General features: G+C 46.2%; 1 protein-coding gene and 1 long non-coding RNA gene across 4 annotated transcripts; one reads left to right on the top strand and one right to left on the bottom strand.

Annotated features, from left to right (window-relative positions):
• Positions 1-378: 378 nt before the first annotated feature.
• Positions 379-8,393, bottom strand: LOC113988539. Its single transcript, XR_003540935.2, has 2 exons — positions 8,289-8,393; positions 379-650 (listed from the first exon to the last, which is right to left on the bottom strand). It is a non-coding gene; the product is annotated as an uncharacterized LOC113988539 (long non-coding RNA).
• Positions 8,394-9,054: 661 nt separating this feature from the next.
• On the top strand, positions 9,055-15,590 carry LOC113988538 (phospholipase A2 inhibitor and LY6/PLAUR domain containing). 3 transcript variants are annotated; one of them, XM_039382645.1, is made up of 6 exons: positions 9,055-9,077; positions 10,322-10,445; positions 11,517-11,633; positions 12,868-13,017; positions 13,157-13,297; positions 15,213-15,590. In XM_039382645.1, exons 2-6 carry the CDS (start codon positions 10,397-10,399, stop codon positions 15,434-15,436), a joined length of 681 nt encoding a protein of 226 aa, XP_039238579.1. In that variant the 5' UTR covers positions 9,055-9,077; positions 10,322-10,396; the 3' UTR covers positions 15,437-15,590. The 3 variants fall into 3 exon arrangements, with proteins under 3 accessions (XP_039238579.1, XP_039238576.1, XP_039238577.1); XM_039382642.1 differs by lacking the exon at positions 9,055-9,077 and adding an exon at positions 9,527-9,547; XM_039382643.1 differs by lacking the exon at positions 9,055-9,077 and adding an exon at positions 9,793-9,821.
• The last annotated feature ends 4,922 nt before the right edge of the window (positions 15,591-20,512 follow it).

Raw genomic sequence — 20,512 nt, 5'->3', positions numbered from 1 at the left:
CTGCTATGTGCAGGGATGCCTTTCACTAAACCAAGTTTCTCAGAGTTCCACCCAGCCTGGCCTTGAACACTTCCAGGGATGGGGCATCCACAACTTCTCCGGGCAACCTGTTCCAGCGCCTCACCACCCTCACAGTAAAGAATTTTTTCCTAATATCTAATCTAAACCTACTTTCTTTCAGTTTGAAACATCCCTCAGTATTATGACTTGTCAAACAGCTGTTTTGCCCAGGGGCCTGCCTTACCTTGGGCAATGGACACATTCCCTCATGAATGTCTGTAAGGAAATGAAAGAACAACCTGAAAGCGACTGTTGATTTAAAAATCTGCCCAAACCAATGCAGGCTTTGAGCAAACATGCTTTTCTTCATGCTGTATGTCACACTCATTTGGGAATACCTTTATTGTATGATACTTATCACACAATGAATAATGTTGGGTTGGAAAACGATGGGAAAGATGAGCATCATTTGGAAAGCTGGGATCATATCTCTTGGTGCTGCAGGGCATGGCTTTCCGGGTTCTCCCTTATGCAGTGTGTCATGCTTCATAATAAGGGACTGGAAGGAGGAGGCAGACACTGGCACTGAGAAGCACACAGCACCTGGGCTCATCAGAAGTGACGTATGCTTTACACACATGGGAAAAATCCTGCAACAGAAAAAAATGGCATCGATGGAGTGACATGACACATCTCAGAGAAGGGATGCCAAAAATTGTAAGGAGTGTTCACTCAGCTGCAGATCACTTCAATTTCAAAAAAAAAAGGTAAATGAGGTTGTTTGGATCTTCAAACTTCAAAGACCTCCAGTATAAACAGAGCGGCTGCATCTTTGTGATGGTTCAAAGAAATACCTGCATGCAAATACTTCCTACCATGAGGAGAGTTTGTAACCACAGCCTAAACTTTTGTCTCAAGCCTATTGGTAGCAATTTATTTTTCTTTTTCCTGATTTGGCTTCATCTTTCCATTTTCAAGGCAGGTCTTACTCAGCTGTGACTGCTACTTTTCATGATAAAATCTTATTTCCTGTCATTGGTTAGTAATTGACTGAATGGGAAGGGAAGGTGAGAAAATGATAGAGTGATATTTTTATGAATAAATGCAATCAAGGGCAAAGATGAATGCCTTTACCTATTACACATCTCCTGTTTCCAAGTATGTAGCCTGTTTTAAGGAGGCTTTCCATGCACAGATGGGAGCAGTGGATAGCCAGAAAGAAGGAGTGAGTAAGTAAAGGACTGAGTGAATCTTTGTCCTCTTAGCACCTGCAGTCTATCACTGCCTCATCTCCAGGTTGGCTTTGGATGGTTCCTCTTTTTTCCCCACAAAATTGGGCTTTTAAAAGAAGTTTGTAAAATCCCACTGTGTTCACTAATTCCTTCACAAATTTCAGTGTGATGCAGAAGGCAGCCACTTGTGCTTTCCAGGATATGTGACCTTCATCATCAGCCTCAGGCTTCAGCTACGTGGGAGGAGAGGAGTTTTTTTTACAGAAAGTAGGAAAAAAATAAAGGCATATAGAGAGACAGAGACTTTCAAGCACATTAAATCAAGTTGCCAGAGTCTTGAGATCAGGTCACTTTTTCAAGGGACAAGAGCAGACACAAAGTATTTGAGACCCCACTTAGAAGTGATTCCTGAAACACTGAGTTTCTATTCCATTTTGAGGGTCCTAACCACTGCCACGGACAATAAATATGATGTGTGGATATCACCATTGTATTAAAAGACTTCATCTTATATATTCATTGGTTTTTGACACCAAATCATGGCAGCATTAACTTTGTCTTAATGTATCAACTAAAACTGGTAAACTAGGTCCACCTCAGCTGCCAGCCTGGAACTCTCTTAGCAAACGAGCTCTGCTCCTGGCAAAGTCGCACGCTGGAGCGATTCATCGAAGACCAGGTTGAAATATGAATGTCTAATAAGGGCTGTGAATATCTAGTAAGGATGTAATTTTTACATCATCCACCAGTGGATTAAATAGACACTGGTTTTTGTCTTGAATGCTTGATCATTCTTTGTCTTGAATTGCTGATCATTCACACTGGAACAGGAGGCTTGCTCAACACAACACACTGACGTGCATGCAAATCTGCCTTCACTCAGGATGCTTGAAAGGCAGCTGGATTTCCTGGCAGTTGTTTCAACTGAAAAGGTAATTACTGGCCAGGGTACCAACAATGCATCAATGTTAATGCCGTAAGCGGTGTACAATCAAAAGGGAAATAAAATATCCCTTGAACTCGTTTAAATGTCTTGACTTCTTGAAAAATGAAATTTCATGGTTTGATGATATTCAGTAATTTGATTCTGTGTATTTTTTCTAGAGTGTTGCTGCATAGGTGCAATAACTTGTTAAATACCATCTTTTTAAGCCACGGTTTTATATTACTTAACTCATGTTATTTCTAGCCTTCAAATTCTCTTCCTTGGTTCCCAAATCCATTGCCAACAGGAACTCTCCCCTTAAGGGGCTGACCTGGCTGGAAAGGAGACCCTGAAGGGTATTTTCAGTTAAGACAGATCTGGCACTGGCTGGAGGCAGGAGCAAGGACAGGGCTCATGCAGCCACCTGTGAGCTGGCAGTGGCACCATGCCATGAAGAGTCCACATGGGAAATTAATGTGTGAAAATTAGCACCCTGTTACAGGAATGTTACTCTTCCAGACACACAGTAACGTCCTTGCTGGCAAACCCTTGGTTCTGTTAGCTCCCAAGTAGGCATCAATGAGGCTTTGCTCCCTTGAACCATCTGGGTGCCACCAGCCCTCTCTCCCCAGATCCCATTTAAAATGCTGAACACAAATCAACAGTTGATGGGGAGGGGCAATAAACGCCTTCCTCTCTGACCTGGAGTTATTTGGTAAAGTACAGGGGGGAACACAGCTAAAGGGGTGTCCTGGGAATCTCTTAATCAGGAGCAGCAGTTAGAGTTATACTGACCTATTACCACCTGGTGGGTTTATTAATTTGTGCAATCACAGCTAGGACAAATGACCACCAAATGGATCTGGTCTAGTGGAAAGTATCCCTGCCCATGGCAGGTGACTGGAACTAGATGATCTTTAAGGCCCCTTCCAACCCAAACCATTCTGTGATTCTATGAAAGCTTCTGCAGCCTACAGCCAGCAAGCAAACGGTGAGACTCCTCCTGCTCTCAACCTTTGGGACAGCTGTCCTAAACCTTACTTGGAGTGGTTATAGTTGCTGTCTTAGAATCATAGAACCATAGAATCAGCTGGGTTGGAAGGGGCCTCCGAGATCATCAAGTCCAACCCTTGATCCACTACTGCCGTGGTTACCAGACCATGGCACTGATGCCACATCCAGTCTCATCTTAAACACCTCCAGGATGGAGAATCCACCACTTCCCTGGGCAGCCCATTCCAATGCCTGATTACCCTCTCTGTAAAGAATTTCTTCCCAATATCTAACCTAAACCTCCCCTGGCACAGCTTAAGACCATGCCCTCTTGTCTTACCGAGAGCTGCCTGACAGAAGAGACCAACCCCCACCTGGCTACAACCTCCTTTCAGGGAGTTGTGGAGAGTGATGAGGTCTCCCCTGAGCCTCCTCCAGGCTAAATAACCCCAGCTCCCTCAGCCTCTCCTCATAGGACTTGTGCTCCAGTCCCTTCACCAGCCTTGTTGCTCTTCCCTGGACCTGCTCCAGCACTTCAATATCCTTCCTAAACCGAGGGGCCCAGAACTGGACACAGCACTCCAGGTGTGGCCTCACCAGTGCTGAGTACAGGGGAAGAATCACTTCCCTGGTCCTGCTGGCCACACTGTTCCTGATCCAGGCCAGGATGCCATTGGCCTTCTTGGCCACCTGGGCACACTATGGCTGACATCCAGCTTCCTGTCAATCCAAACTCCCAGGTCCCTTTCTGCCCTTTCCCCAGCAACTCTGTGCTCAGCCTGTAGCGCTGCAGGGGGTTGTTGTGGCCAAAGTGCAGGACCCGGCACTTGGCCTGGTTGAACCTCATCCTGTTGGAATCAGACCATCTCTCCAGCTTGTCGAGGTCCCTCTGAAGAGCCCTTCTGCCTTCCAGCTGATTGACACTCCCCCCCAACTTAGTGTCATCTGCAAATTTGCTGATGGTGGACTCAATGCCCTCATCTAAATCATCGATAAAGATATTAAACAGAACTGGGCCCAACACTGATCCCTGGGGGACACCACTAGTGACCGGATCCCAACTGGATACAGCTCCATTCACCACCACTCTGGGACCAGCCCTCCAGCCAGTTCCTAACCCAGCACAGAGTGCCCCTGTCCAAGCCGTGGGCTGCCAGCTTTTTCAGGAGTGTGCTGTGGGAGACGGTGTCAAAGGCTTTGCTGAAGTCCAGGTAGACACATCCACAGCCTTCCCCTCCTCCACCAGGTGGGTCACCTGATCATAAAAGGAGATCAGGTTGGTGAGACAGGACCTGCCCTTTCTAAACCTGTGCTGGCTGGGTCTGATCCCTTGTCCATCCTGTAGGTGCTGTGTGATTGCACTTAGGATGATCTGCTCCATAACCTTGCCAGGCACAATGTCTTACATTTCCCTGCCTGGTTAACTAGATTGGCAGGTTTTGCTAATCTCTGTTATGGAGAACAGGGAATCAGCTCAGAAAATGGGTGGGTTTGATTCTTCTTCTACACCTTTTTTATGGGCTGTGGATGACTTCACCGTTGAAATGTCCCAACATGTTGTGGCTCTGTCCTCTTGCATCAGGTGTAAAAGGAAGTACGGGAGATGCAGGATCTACTGTTCCCACAAAAGCTGTTCCTGGGCTTTTGGGACACTGTTAGACTTGTTGTCTCACTGGGGCATTGGAGCTGTTGGGGATGTACGATGCCCTGCTGTCACAGGCAGCCCTGTGTTAGCATAGCTCAAAGCCCCTGGTAGCATTTAAAAGTCAGGACAGTCCTCTAAACAGAAAAAATAGGAACATTGTGGTTAAAAATGGCCACTGGTCCCTCCAGTCTTTTTCTGAAGCTGCATCCTGCTAATGTGGGGACAAGAGGGACAGCTCTGCTGTGGCTGCCACTAGCCTGGGTGACTCTTTAGACCCAGCTGAGCACCCAAGCCTTGCAATGACCCTGTGCACAGGGGTTCATTCTGATTGCCAGTTTGTCTACCATTGCAGAAAGTGTTTTGCTGGCTCTCCAGCTGCTGAGAGGGGAGCCCTGGTCACAGTGCCACCATCCCTCGGAGCCACACTGACTGTGAGGGAAGAGGGCTGGCACCTGCTCTGCGCCTGCCTGGTTCCAGTGCTCTGCTGGATTTACCCTCAACCCCAGCATGCCCCGTTCTCCTGGTTCCTTCTCAAGGGTTTCATCACAGGAACAGGGTGCTCCTCTTGGCCTCAGCTGACCTCACCATCAAGGGGTTTATCCTTAGCTCTAACCTCACGTCTTCTTCCTTAAAGCCACCATTGTCATTCTCCACTAGGAACCTTCCATTTCAACCCCAGCAGGGCCTGCACAAGCTTCTCCCCAATATCTCCTACACAAGCTGTGCACACCCAGTCCTTTCTATCTTTTACTATCTTTGTCACAACTTCGCCACTTTCTCTTTCAGAGCTTTCTGACCTGGGTTTTTCAGCTGTGTTGTAAATCTGATATATTAATTTTGTGCTTTGACAACATATCTTTATGTCTGGGCTCTTAGGATGAGAGGAAACAGCTTTAAGTTGTGCCATGGGAGATTTGTACTGGATATTAAGAAAATTTCTTCATGGAAAGGGTTGTCAAGCGCTAGAAGAGGCTGCCCAGGGAATTTGTGGTGTCAGCATCCCTGGAAGATGTTGTGGTGTCACAGTCCTTGGAAGTATCTAAAAGATGTGTAGATGTTCCACTTAGGGACGTGGTTTAGTGGTGGGCTCGGCAGTGCTGGGTTAACGGCTGGATTCAATAATCTTAAGGGTCTTTTACAATCCAAATAATTCTCTGATTTTATGAAACCCACTGGGATTTTCTGCTACAAGCCTGCAGGGCAAATTTGTATATATTTTCTTACATGCTCTGGCCTAGATGGGCATTTTTCTTCTGCTGAACATAGAATAATCGTCCTTTTGAACTTTCCCCCTTCTTCACTTCCTACCAATGCTATTTTCAGGATTGGATTTCTAACTTTTCTTGTCTGACATATTTCTCTGACCTCCCCAGCCTCTGCCTCACCTCCCTGTAGAGTGTGACTTGTGTTATCATTCTCCTCTGCTTCTTGAAGCATGGACATGCTGCAGAAACATGGACATGCTGCAGAAACACGAACATGCACACCATGAAATTAAAATATAAGAACAAATTTAGAAAGAATCCTGAGAGAGAACAACTAATCCATCTCTCAGCCCTGGAGCAGGATCCTATCAACATAAATAATTCCCTAACAGTTATTGTCTAGCCTGTTTTTCCAAGCCACCCAGGATGGAGGATCCACACCTTCCCACATTTCAGTATTGTCACTGTTTGAAAATTCCCCAGGGCCTAATGTAAGCTCTCTGTGATAGTTTTTCCTATCCAGCCCTTGTTTTTGTAGACATATATGATATGACTGGGTGTCCACTGAGCACCTTAATAGTTTTCACCTTCTCTCATAGATCTTATTTTCCAGGTCTCTTATTGCTGCAGATTGTGTCTTCTCCTTGCTGTGCTTGGTTTCCTCTCTAAAAAAGCACATGAAAAGGCTGCAGCTTCACACCCTCCCTCCTTGAGAGGTGGAAAACAGGTGAGTTCTGTGTAATTCAGTGAGACTAGTGTAGTCATGTTGTTCAGGGAAAATCCCCCAGGCACTTCAGTAATCATCTTAAATGAAAGGGCATGAAATTAAAATCACCAGAGACAGTCACGACCTCTCATCTTCATATCTGTATCTGCAGTCCCACATGTAGTTAAACAGCAGGATCACCCCAATCTGAGTACCCCAGCCTGCCTGGGGACAGGGTTTTATTCAGTTTGAGTTTTAAGACCACTGAGGAGTGAATTTTAGTCCTGAACAGGCTGCAGTCAGAAGTTTGATTTCATTTCAACGTGTCTATGACCATTTCTGAGCTGAAAAAGAATTTCAAGGTGAAGATAGAATTTTCCCTTGTCTCCTTGAGATATCAGCTTAATGGACAATGGGGGTCCAAGGCTCTCGTACAGTGTGGTTGCACTGATTTCCATTATCACAACACTGTGGACTTATCTAAGAAGAGGCCCTGCTGGACTACTCAATGTATAGCAAAATGTAACAAGGCCACTGTCCTTTGAAGAGGTTAGTCTCAAATGGAAAAGCACATAGTAAGGTGGGAGAGAGAGAGGCAGAGAAGAGCTCTGCTGCTGGCAGAATATGAAAGCAAAAGAGTGAGTGGAAACATCAGTGAGATCTGTGATTTTTCTCTACGGATTTACGGGAAGACTTTGCTAGATCTGGGAACAGCACTCAGCTCATTTGCACATCAGTAGGAATCTTCAGTAGTGAAGCTCTCCCTGCTTTTCACCAAACAACTATCCCTGCCAGGTTCAGGGTGAGACTACCTTCCCAGTAGTCTGGATTTCCCTGTTATGTCCCCAGAAGCAACACTTGTGCTGGCCTAGAACTGTCCGGGGCAGCAGGATGGACTAGGTAGCCTTGGAATGTCCTTGCACCTTGTATTTGTGATTCCTCTCTGTATGTCTGTGTGCCCCTGCTGTGCAGGACTTGTCGTTTGGTTTGCCCTTGTGTCTGAAGCCCAGATGAGACCAGCATCCTCCTGTGCAACACACCAAAAAGTCCCTCTGGAGCAACATCTCACCCAAGGATTGACACTGCAGTTGAGAACGGGCACACAGACATTTCAGTTCTTCCTGGATGTCAATGCAAAAAGTCCTGGAGGATCATAAACTGGCTCAATCTGGTGCAGGACAAGAGGATATCTTCAGTGTGGGAAATGGTTTCAGTGAGGCAGAACATAAAACCTGTGCATGTGGGCCAATCACAAGTTGGTCACTGCTGCTTGTCATTGGCCCATCATGAGATGTCAGGGCATGAAAACCTGCTGTAACATCACCTAAGTTGTGACCAGGTTGCCTCACAGACAACCTGTGCTTTCTCCCTGCTGACTTGGTTTAATTTAAAACCCAGAACTACAACAGAAGACTTCCTTATCAACTTCCAAATGTTTTATATCAAACCCCAAACGCTGGAGGACCAGTTTTCAACTCCAGAAACCCTTCCTTGAGCCTGCTCCAAGGCGTGCATGGGCAGCCAGTTTGCAAACTGAAGCTGTACACTGCCTCAGAGAGGAAGCTCACTGCTTTGACCCTACCTGCTTTGCCTCTGTAATCAGGGCACGAGAGCTCCTGACTGATGGGAATGAGGAGATGGGAAACCAGCCAGCAAAAACCCAGCCACAAGGAGCATTTCTGGCTAGTCCTTGCTATACTTTGGCTCTGTGGCAGTTTAGTCTAGGCCTTCCTTGGGGACCAGTTTGTAACCAAGGAAGGGCCCAGATTTACCCAGTGTTCCCTACGATTTTTACGTAAGCCAGGGTATAAGAAGAAAGGAGGAGAGGCCTTCACCCTCTCTTTCCTTCCGGCAGCTTGGAGGTGCAGGTTTCCCTGCTGTTGTGTCTGTCGGGTTGGAGAGTGAGGCCTGGTAAGGCCTTGTCGACCTTGGGAGGTGGAGGTTGCCGGCAGTCGCTCCAGCGGTGACTCTCTGTTGTCCCAAGGAGAGTAGTAAGATATTCTTTGCTAATTCTTTTAGTTGCTAGATCTTGGGCTATTGATCAGTATATATATATATATACATATATATTTTATTTTGGTTTTGTTCCTTTTTTCCCTTCCCCCTTCCCTTTCCCTTTTCCTTGTGAAATTGTATATATATATTTAAACTGTATATAACTGTAATATAAGTGTAAATATAATCATATATATTGCTTTAGCTATCTCTCGGGTTCTCGTGCGGCCGCGGGGCCGCCCCCGCGGTTCTCGCTCGGGACCGCCCCCGGTCCCCTCCCCCCCGGCGGGAAAGGAGAGAGGGAGCTTCGCCGGCTGGCCTTGTGCCCTCGTGAGAAAGGAGAGAGAGGAGAGTGGAAGCCTCGGAGTACACAGAGGTTTGCCAGTCTGGTTTGGGGGGGGGGATACCAGGCAGGTTGTGGGGGTCCTCGGACTGGAGGGAGGTCAGGTAAGTAGTGCGTGGGAAGATATGAGGAAACACGGTGGGGGGAGGACAAGATCAGGGTGGATAATAGTTTCCTCTGGGGCTTGGAGATCTTGGTCGGGCTGGGGCCTGGAGAGGTCCTCGAGCCCTAGGTGGGTACGGTGGTCAGAACTGTTTCGCTCGTTTGTTTGTTTTTGGTTCACCCGTGGCTACTGCCCAGGTTTGGTATGTCCTGGATTTATTTGTTACATCCTGAAAGGTTGGTCAGGACAAAGGGCTGATCCTGGGTGCTTCCTGGGATTGAATATAGACAGATGGCAGAAAACTAGGTAGTGTAAGACTTGGCCTAATCGTTTGGGTTTTTTTTAATAGTAGGAATGCAGCCTGCATACCCCTATGTGGTTGCGAGCTATGCTGGCGATGGTACGTGCCTTCAGTAGGGTCACCCATGCCAGACAGGTCAAAACTGTAGGGTCAGATACAATAAATCTGTGGGCAGGATGAGCTCATTAGCCTTCTGGCAGTCATCCTAGGAGAAGGACAACTCTAATCCCAAACCCGGGCAGACGAAGCTCGCTTAGCCCTGTAAGGCCATCCATCTAAGAGAAGGTCACTCTAATCAAACCTACATCCTGAGGACCTCACTGCCACCGTCCAAGCTCGCTCGGCCCTGGCAGATGAACCTCAGGATTAAAGGGTGGGTTCAGTTCCACGCATACTGCATCTCACCTAAAAAATCCATTGCGCAGACTTGAGCTATCTCTCTCTCATTTCGGTTTTCTCGGTTGTTTTTTTCCCTCTTCTGCCTGAGGTTTGGGGTGTGGGTGGACTTCCTGTGGTAAGGTTTGGAGACTTAGCAGGGAGCCAGCTTCAAACCATATCAGCCTCTTTGGGCCTAACAGGGCTGTCCAAGTGATTTCTTCTCCATTATTCATATGGATGGCAGAGGCTAAATGGTGTTCAAAGTCTGCACCAGAGACTGCACCTGATATCACCAAGAAAGCCAGTCTTTCCTCATAGGCTGCATACTCTAAACAGGAGAAAGGCAAACAGCATTATTCATCTGGAGAAGAAGGCAAAACTTGTGCTTTAAAAAGAAAAAGAAACAAATGCTGGTGTTAGCACTCAGAAGTATCTATATTCTTCAGAACACTTCCCCAATCTCCACTTCCTTAAAAACACACCCTTTTCCTCCAGTTTATAAATTCCTTGTGGCACACGGTGCTGTGTTCACGAAGATTTGGCAGCTCCTTGTGCTTACATCTCATCAACATGAAAGTATCCCTTGGACTCAGCTTCCTCCTGGCTTTCCTGGACCCAGGTGAGTTTTTTGCTAGGACCTGCTGAGCTGTGGGACACAGAAGAGTTCTGGGAATGGGTGCTTCGTGTGAGAGGCTGTTCCTGCCATCTGAGCCATAGAAACACCTCATCTGGGGGGATTTGTGCTGCAGAGGGTTGACCAGTCTCAGGGGATCTTTGGTGCTGTGGGCCAAAGTGCAGATGAGGGTGTCGGCATTTACAACATGACACTGCTGGTCTGGCCAGGAAAGCTGTTAGAGTGACCCAGGTTACTCTGAGGCAGACAGATCTTTGGTCAGCTGAGTGGATCTCTGGACTTGTTTATCACAAGCTTAGGGGCCCATTTATTTTGCTCGTGTCCGGGGTTGTGTGACATTTTAGACGTTATATGTCATCTCGGCTGTCCTTCAGCTCTGCTACAGAGAAGCACACGTCTTGGAGGTCTTGGGTCATACCTGACACTCCATGAGGACGTCACAGCCACTGCAAGGTGCCTCAGTTGGCACCTGGGTTTTGGGAGCTGATACATGCCTGGGACCTATTAATCTATGCTCTGGACCCTTGCAGGTGTGTGCCATGGAAGACATCATATTTGTCCTCTGTTGATAAGCACTTTATTACTTTCTAAGTGTTTCCTGCTGACAGTCTGATATTCTGGTCTGCTTAAGGTGTTCCAGCAGGTAGTTGGTAAAGTGGTTTCCCCTAATGCCTACAGAGAGATACACAAAGAGATAATGCTTACAAAGAGATAATGTCTACAAAGGGATTCTCCAATTTTTACAGAGCACAGTCAATACTCACTGATAGTTCTTGTTCTCCAGCCACTCGGGTGCCCCTGCTTACTGCAAAGAGAGACTTTGGGAGTTGTGGATCAAGGGACAGTTGAACACCTGCCAGGACTAAGGGGTTTGTAGGATTGCTTTCATCAGCAGCTCCAGAAAAACCCCACCACAAATTGCACAATGAAACAGGAAAAATAAGAGAAGAGGAATGTGAAAAGTTCTGATCAAACACTGAAGTCAAATGGTAATGAAAGGGGAAGTGAGATCCCTTATGATTCTTACTCAGGAATATGTCCTCCTTCTTTCCCCAGGGACATGTCTTCAGTGTGAGGTTTGTCACAGCATAGGAAGAGGCTGCTCTGGCCCCATGAAAACCTGCACTGGTGGTGAAGATACCTGTGGCATCATTCTGCACGAGGTCCTAATAGGTAGGTGAGACATCCGCTATATCTGTGTGCCATTGTAGCTTTCAGAGTGGGGCTGGGGCAGGTGTCTCTCTCCCCACTTCTGTCACTGGTATTATGATCCACCCTTGGTTAAACTGTTCATTTTTCTTTTGCTGGCAGAGGAGCCAGAGATCAGGATAGTCCAGGATGGGAAAAGCTCTCTATTCCTCTATCTTGAGAAGCAGTTTCTTACTGGGAGGTTTTGGTTCTTAGTTGTGGAGGGGAGAACCATGAGCTACACTAGGCTGCTGACATCTAGCTCTGAGGGTGCGGTGGTGACATGTGGAGAGAGAAGGTGGCCTGCATCTAACCCCCTTCCTTGAGCAGGGAAGGGGACACCAGGCAACCAGGCATTACCATCGGGGCTGAGCTATCACTGTATCATTGTAATCGACATCACAGAATAGTTTGGGTTGGAAGAGACCTTAGAGATCATCTTGTTCCAACGCCCTGCCCTGGCCAGGGACACCTTTCACTAGAACAGGTTGCTCAGAGCCCCCGTCCAGCCTGGCCTTGAACACTTCCAAGATGGGCCATCCACAGCTTCTCTGCAACCTGTACAGTGCCTAATGACCCTCACAGCAAAGAATTTCTTCTTAATATCTAATCTAAATTTACCCTCTTTCAGTCTGAAGCCATTCCCTCTTGTCCTGTCATTCCATGCACTTGTCAAAAGTCCCTCTCCAGCTCTCTTTTAGCCCCTTTAGGTACTGGAATGTTGCTATAAGGTCACGCAGGAGATTTCCCTTCTCCAGGCTGAACAACTTCAATTGTCTGAGCTTGTCCTCACAGGAGAAGTGAGTCTAGTGTAGCTCATGGTTCTCCTCTCCGCAACTAAGAACCAAAACCTCCCAGTAAGAAACTGCTTCTCAAGATAGAGGAATAGAGAGCTTTTCCCATCCCGGACTATCCTCTAACCCACATGCCTCTAAGAAGCTCATACTTCTTTATTCACATTCTGCTGAGCACATGGTCCATCGCAGCAACAAGCATCCTGACATGGGCAAGTCTGGTCTACACCATCAGCCAAGCTCAAAAGGTGTAACGGGGAGTAGAACAGTTAAATTGAGCCTTGAGGTGCTTCAAGGATGAAGGGTGACTTTGTACAAGCAGAAGGAAATATGCAGCTACTTAGGAATTGGTGCAGGAGCTATTGGAATGGGAAGGGAGTTACCTTGTGTTTAACAACTTGGCACTGCCTTCTGCTTTGTTACAGGGGGGATGCCAATCCCTTCATCCATCAAATCCTGCATGCCATCCAACATGTGCAACCATGGCCCTGTCACCATGAACTATGGGAAGGTAAAAGCAAAGGGCCACATAGCTTGCTGCACGGGTGATGACTGTCGAACCACCTCTGTTTCATGTAAGCTCCCTTTTTATCCTTATAGCCCATCCCCTCTCTGGCCCATCCCAAGGTGCGGCCTTCCAGGCTAAACCATGACCTTGGTCGTTCCTCTCATATCCTCATTAACACCAGTTACAGCCCATCTCTTTCATTCCAGTGCCACCAGATGACAACGTGCCCAACGGGTACCAGTGTCCTGCCTGCTACAGCGTGGACTCCTTCCAGTGCGTTCAAGAAATTGTAAACTGCACTGGATCTGAAACCCAATGTGTTGACTTTGCTGGGTTAATGAATTCTGGTAACTGCCTTTTATTTGGGCTGTCTTTCATCTTTTTGGTAAAATGGGTGAAACTAGTCTAAGAGGAAGCATCACTGAGAAATAAAAACAGGTAAAAAGTGTGGGGAAAAAAAAAAGAGGAAGAAGCAAGGAACTGAAAGGTGAAAACTGCAAGTTTTAAGCTGATCAAAGGGCAGGGATGTTTTTTTCTTCTTTCTTCCCCATTATGCATGAATAACTGTTGGAGTTCCTCATAGCACAGCATAACTGAGGTCAGGAGGAGAACTGGGTTCCTGAGGCAATCAGGATGTAACAAATCTGACCAAGGTGCTGGACCTGCTGGCCCTAGCTAAGATGTATGAGGGTGAATCTGGATCTAAGCTAGTTGCCAGCTCAGTGGAGGTTTAGGTGGAACTACACAGAGCCATTGGCTTTTCCATGAGGTGATGCTGGGGACAAGACATTGTTGTAGTGGTGCTTCTGTGTGTACAGAGCCAGGGACATAAACACTGCAGCTGAGCCTTTGGGGTACCCAAAGATCTTCCTTGAGAAGGAACTCCAGTCTTATAATGGCTCCTTCAGAAATCTTTTTTCCACCTGTAATTACACGTGTAATTAGAGAGAGGAAAATTGACAGCATGTTTCCTGGTCACTCTCCTTTCCTCCCATGCTGCAGGTAAAGGACTTCCACCTTTTGTGGCAATGCTACCTGTGCTCCAGTAGACAGGAAAACTAAGATGGAAGTTAAAGGCAGCAACACCTGCTGTAGAAACAGACTGAAAAAAATTATCTTGTGTGTGGTTATAGATGAAATTCCTCTGAGTTGATAATATTGCTAGGAAATGATGTGATGCCTGAAGGTCTTTGCTATAGACTTTTGAAAATGTGTTGTCCAAACCCTGAATTAGATCATATTTCACAGAAACAACATGAAGGAAAACAAGACTTTTCCTAGTCACAGCAATGGAAATAGAGTGGTGGAATTATTTCAGTGTATCACTGAAATAAAAATGCTCCTAATTTGTCTTAACTTGATTGATCGGTCACTGTAGATAGAGAAGACCTGTGTGGTGTGATTAGCTATGCAGAGGAAGAAGAGGTGTAGGGGAGCACAGGAAGGTGAGGAACTAGTGAGGTGCCTTTACAAGTTATTTGTATCTAAGACAAAAATGCCCAACAGAGTATTCCAGCCCTCCATAACCTGCACAGCAGAGAAATGTGAGCAGTGTTAGCAAAAGCAAGCAACAGGAACAAAAATGTCTGTTTGGAGAGTTAGGCACCCAGCACCTGCTCAGGTCTCCTTCTCAGGTAGGTGCTCCAGTGGTGGTAAAGGACAGGGGTAGGTTTCAGTGGGCATGTCACCATGTTTCTCTCTTGGTTTGGCTAAAATCCTGTAAAGCCTTCAAGGATGGATTAATCTTAAGAAATAGCTCAGGCTGTATTGTCTTTGAGACTTCTCAACCCCATGTCAAATGTGGCTGAGACATTGTCATCCAGTTTGAATGCCATGAGAGGTTCCAAGAGAGAAGGAGGCAATGAATTCCTGGAGTAGTGTCACACAGCCCTGGTTTCTTTAGGAAGCCAGACAATCTTTGACCAGAAGAATCTTTAAACGTAAGAAAGATAACTATTTAAGACCTTCTTAATTTTTAAATTTAAATTACTAGAAGTTTTAAAAATCATCTTTATTCAGCAGAAAGAAAGAAGATAAGCCCTAAACCCTTTGTATTTCAAGTCAACCAAGGTGACCTTGCTGTTTCTTCAAATTTATTCAGAGGATGGGAACAGACAGGAATGGGTTGGTGGGTTTAGAGCCAACTGGGTGTAAGGAATGGGCAGTTCTTGGGTTGGAAATGGGGACTGCAGTGGCCAGGGAGGGAATGACTATGGGGACTGGGTCCACTGACACATGGCATGTACTTTTCCTCCTGTGTAGCTGGACAGACTGTGAAAGCTGCCATGAAGGGTTGTACCACCATTTCTGAATGCAATATGGCAGGAGATGGAAAAAACAGCCTGGGGATGATGGACATAAAGCTGAAGCGGTTCCAATGCAGACCAGCTTTTTCTATGGACAGAGTGGTTTTCGCTCTTGCCCCTCAACACACCGTCTTCCTCCCTCTCCTATCAGGATTCATCCTGGAGAAGGTGCTTTTCTGACTCTTGCTAGTGCTGGGTTGAGCAAAACCCATGACAAACTCCATCAGTGGTTTCTATCTGAGTCCTGTTCAGTGTAGCTTCTCTGTGTAGTGAATTTGTTTTCAGATTAGCTCTGCTTTCATATTTTCAAAGAATAAAGGCAGTACTTGCACTTCTTCTGTTTCCTCATTGATTAAATCTAATGTAAAGCTTCTTCATAGGTTCAATTGTGGTTGGTTTTGTGTTGCATTCTCTCAGTGCTTTGTCTACCTTGGGACTGTGGGAGACTGCATGAGGTGCTCAAACACTGCACAGGCGATGGGAACTCTCAAGATAGCCCTAGAGTTTACAACCACTATCTCAGGATAAGTGGCAACTTTCAAAGCCACTTTTCCAGGCTCTGAAAAGGACTGGAGGTGAGTTCCTGAGAGGTTCACTCTGGTTAGAGAGGTGACTTGCACTTTTTCCTTCCCTTGTACCCTGTTTGTCCATGGTAGGAGGAGTCCCTCAGCACAGAGGGCTGTTTGTGGCTCTGGGCAGCCCTGAAAAAATCTTTGCTTCAGACATGAGTCAGTGACCCTTTGCTACAAGCAAACTGCTCCTGGCGAGAGTTTTCTCCTCATGGTTGTTCTTGCCTTACCAGACACTCTCCCATTCAATCTTAAGTTCCATGATTGTCTGGAATAAATGCTTACCTCAGGAATATTTAGTTTCATAAAATAGGTAGTTTTATGTGATGACAGACCGCTGTGAGTCCAATCAATGGCAAATTTTAGCTCAATACCACTTCCCCTTCTGTTGGCTAAACTACACCCATAGCTGGCACAGCCTCCTCTCTTCTATCACCACCATCTGGCTATTCTGCTCCAGCCACACCTGCCAACCTAATCCCTCAGGTTGGTCTCACACAAAGGCTCCAAAAAAGCCCAGCCTGTCAGGCAGCATGACCTTACCCAGGAGGGATTATGGGCTGTGGGCTAAAAGATACAGCAGTAGGAGCTCTAGGAGATGCTGGGGTGTAGAGTGAAGGAGGAGTGTAAAAGCAAACTTCAATGTTTCCCTATACATCTGATCCCAGATGAGTGATCCTCTTTTGGAGCAGACTACAGGACTATTAAGCAAAGTTCATGATTGTGTCTGTCCTTAATAGCCTTGGTTCACAGTGCAAGAGTGCAGTGCTTTAGGCATGGAGTTACAAGGATTAAGCAATGCAATTCTTTGTCCCAGTTCAATGCTGTGGCCAAAAGCACTACAGAAAGCCTTGGCTGCTGGAACCAGACCATAATGTGTGGCAGCAGTGAGATGACTACACATATATTTGTATGCATGAATATATATGTGATCAGCTTCTAACTTGCAGCATTGGGACTGAGTGTTTTTGTAATTTCTGTCTCCCCCAGACTTTCTCTTCTTCCCAAACAGGCTGAAACTCCTTTCTTCCTAGTATTTCCACAAAATTATTTGGGATAGAATTTCCCATTATCTATTATAATAAAGGGGAGCGGGTCCAAGAATGCAAATTAATTTTTGGGGTGGTGATTGAACTGATAATGCAGATTTAACGTGGGGAAAAGAGCCTGGTTAGACTCAGTTAATTATTTGCAGAGGCTGTACAACTTCAGCATGGATGTCAGAAAAGGAATACAGCTCCCTCTTCTTGGTGTAGCTGTAGACCGATAGTGCAGGGACCCACACATTCAGCGTTTTTTCAGATCTGATAAAATCCTGGAATTAAAAAAATTCTCTATCTATGTAAGTACATTATCCCTGAACATATCTCATGTACATTCATGCAGAACATTACATTACTGTCCATGGCACCCCCACAGCAGATCTTGATCCGCTTCGATGGCTCAACCTTTTGCTTTCTGTTCCTTCCACTCCGACCTGTGATGTTATCGGGATGGAAAAGCTGAGTGGGTCTGTTCAGCCTGTTCAAGACTTGGGTGAGACACATTCAGGGCGCTGTCGTGCTGGTGGGGTGTTTAGGAGAGGACAAGGAGAGCAGACAGCAATATTTGTGGCAAGGGTTTGTGGTGCAGAGAGGATAACCAGCTCAGTTTTGACCTCTAACTCAATGTTGTGGCAAACAAAGCTGTTGCAATCTGTGGCTGCATAAATGATGGAATGACAAGTGGAAACAACCCTGCATCTTTGTGATGGATACACTAGTGCTTGGTGCTATTCCGGTATCCACGTTTTTAAATGCTGTTACAAATGGAAAACATGAAATAAAAAGCCTGTGATTTTACTGAAGACAGAGGTGTGACTTGTTTACAGTCTATAAGCACACTTGTATAGAAATGATAAAATCTTAAAAGGCTCTTTTATACATGGGAGTGCAGCAGTAACCTGGCAAAACTAAAGGAAAAAACCCACACCAGCGATGTGCACAGACTGCAGCCATTAGAGCAAAGGAGTGACCAGTTTTGATGTCTGAAATCCAGCATGAAGCCCTTTCAGAAACGCTTCTAGTTGCAGGCAGGTTAAAGGCAGCTCAGGTAGAGCTGGTAGAAATGTGATAGACTTGAGTATGGAGGAAGGTGATGAGATGGTGAGGCCTTCTGATCTGAAATCTGGCTCCTGAGGAAGGAGATGATGCTGAAGTGTGTTCAGATAAAAGCAACACAAAAGATAGAAAAAAACCCTGGTGGCACCAATTTACAAAACCGAATCAAACAATGGGATCTCTTTATCTTGAGCAAGGACTGATGAACAAGCCTCTGAGTATCTGCAGGGTGTGACACCAGAGGAGGGAGCATGTCCACAGATTCCCTGCAAACAGCCACTCTGGGGAACAGGGTTTAATTGAGGATATGCAGCAAGGAGCAGTCCCTGAGGTCATAGGTATGTTGGGCAGGGCCAAGGAGAGATGAGGCCAAAACCTATCACAGTAAGTGGAATGACTCCTGCTGATTTGAATGGGCTTTGAACCAGGCCCTAGAAACCAAACTGGGTTGTTTCCATCTGCAGCTTCTCCTTATAATATATACAAACCCTACTCCCACACAGAGGCACGCATGGCAGACATGTAAATACCAGATCCTCCCTTAGATCTTGCAGATACTTCAGCTACCAGGCATGTGAGACACAGACACTTGCAACTCTGAATGGCTGGATGCTGCCCTTCCCACCCACAACACCCACCGTGGCAAAAACAGCCTTGATCTCCCCCTTTGCAAGGTGAAGAGGGCTCAGACCTCTTCCCAGCCAGTGGAAAACTGGCCATGTCCTGCCATTTCCCTCTCTCTCCTCTGAGGTTTCGGTTCTTTCCCCAAATGCTGAGCTGGCCAGAAAGCCTAGTGGCAGACAGAAAATCTGCTGGTGATCTGAAAAAGGGAGATGGACGTGCAGGAATTTTGCACAGTCGGCTGGTGATTTTGAAGGGTGGAGGGGAGGTGAGGATTTGATCTTTCATTTGGTGGACGCAGCCCCGAGCTCTGTGGGTGTACTGGGGAGCAGCGGGGCAGGAGGGGTTAGGGAGAAGGGGTTGTGTGCAGCCATGCGTCGTGCAAGGCAGTTCTTAACAGATATGAAAACCGCTCGGCTCCTTCTTCCCAGCACATGTGGCTGGAATGGCTTTTCTTCCACTTCTTGAGAAGCATTCCTGTCCCTAGCAGTTTCATACCAGGAACTCAGGACACCAGGACATGGTTTATCTGACCAGAGCCTGGCCTGGGGTTGTATTTGCAGAGGAATGTGAAGTTGTTTCTTTTATGTTGTGACTATGTTTCCTATAAGGAAACTTTTCCAGCACCCTGGGCTAGCAGGTTCAGTGGGTATTTTGGGGATTACACTTCTTCAAAGGCAAAGTGAAGATAATCAGTGAGTGAACAAGCAGTCTTTATTGCAGACAGTGTGTTCTGCTTCACACCAGAAATATAACAATTTTTCCACATCTTTCAGAAGAGGATAGTGGGTCTTGGCCCATCTGACCAAATCAGGGCTACTGCAAAGGGTAGATGTCTCCACCAAGCATGTCTTCAAATGCCTGGAGTGTCCAAGTCAATACTGCTCTTGGAGATCAGGTTTGTGCTGATGGACCCACCACTGACAGAAGCACCTCCGCTCTAGACACACAGCATTGAGTGGGAAGGATCCCAACCCCAGGGTGCTGTCCTTTCCTTAGAGAACATGTTTTACCTTAGAGCTGTGGGGCACAGAGAACAAATGCTCCACGGGTCACTGCACTCAGGAATAGGCTGATCTTGTGTCAAAGCCTGCATGGTCTCGTCTCCTAACTCCTTGGACACCCCTACTGGATGAAGACCTGCTGTTCACAAATTTTCACACATATAGTCCCTTCTCTGGATTGCATTTGTGAAGAACAGCATTTGGTACCCATCTCTCTTGCTGACAACATGGAAGAAGTACCTCTCTCTTCCTATACATATCCGAACTATGGGAGAACATCTCAGGATCATAGAATCATTTAAGTCGGAAAAGACCTTTAGGATCATGGAGTCCTCTCATGTATATGAGTGAATAAAAATAAAATTCACCCCTGCACCTAACTGGAACTACCTAATAAATCACTCCAAATGACCATACTTTTAAGACTTACCACTTATTAGAACAGGAGCTTATGTGCAGGTCAGTGTAAGGCTCAGGGTATGCTTAAGAAGTCAGGTTTTTAATATATGATAAAGTTCCCATACAATGTGTCGGTAAAAGGATGAGTTAAAATGTTTTAATTGGTTAAATTCCCCCCTCCTTTTTTCTTTATTGTGTTGCTGAGTCCATGACTGAGTACCCACATGCAGTGACAGTAGGCTGAAACACAATTTTGCTGGCCAGATGTTTTTGAGAAATATGACTCAGTCTCCTTGGTCTAAGACTGTAGTTTTAACTTCATTTATCTGCGTCATGGTCTCAAACCTCTACTGTTCACTCAAGAAATTTGCAGACACAAGCATGGGAAACTCTTTTTTCCTAGAAAGGGAACTGCAGTCATCAATATCTGCATGATGGAAAGAGGGGTGCTGTAAGAAATTCATTATGATGTTATGAGATTCATCAGATTACAGGAACTGATGATCCTAATGCTGTAAGCTGCCAAAGCTGCTAACAAGTGCCATCAGCCACGAATGTCCCCAG

This window comes from Pipra filicauda, unplaced genomic scaffold, assembly GCF_003945595.2.
Source record: "Pipra filicauda isolate LSUMZ 115617 unplaced genomic scaffold, ASM394559v2 scaffold278_size1010298_pilon, whole genome shotgun sequence".
NCBI lineage: Eukaryota > Metazoa > Chordata > Aves > Passeriformes > Pipridae > Pipra > Pipra filicauda.
The sequence above is the reverse complement of the archived record's forward strand: the minus strand, read 5'-3'. Positions and strand labels throughout refer to the sequence as shown.

What these genes read in the sequence shown, in the direction of transcription:
- LOC113988538 (XM_039382642.1), top strand. An exon ending in CCTGGCTTTCCTGGACCCAG is followed by an intron (nt 10,446 to 11,516) that starts GTGAGTTTTTTG and finishes TTCTTTCCCCAG; the next exon opens with GGACATGTCTTCAGTGTGAG. An exon ending in TCGAACCACCTCTGTTTCAT is followed by an intron (nt 13,018 to 13,156) that starts GTAAGCTCCCTT and finishes CTTTCATTCCAG; the next exon opens with TGCCACCAGATGACAACGTG.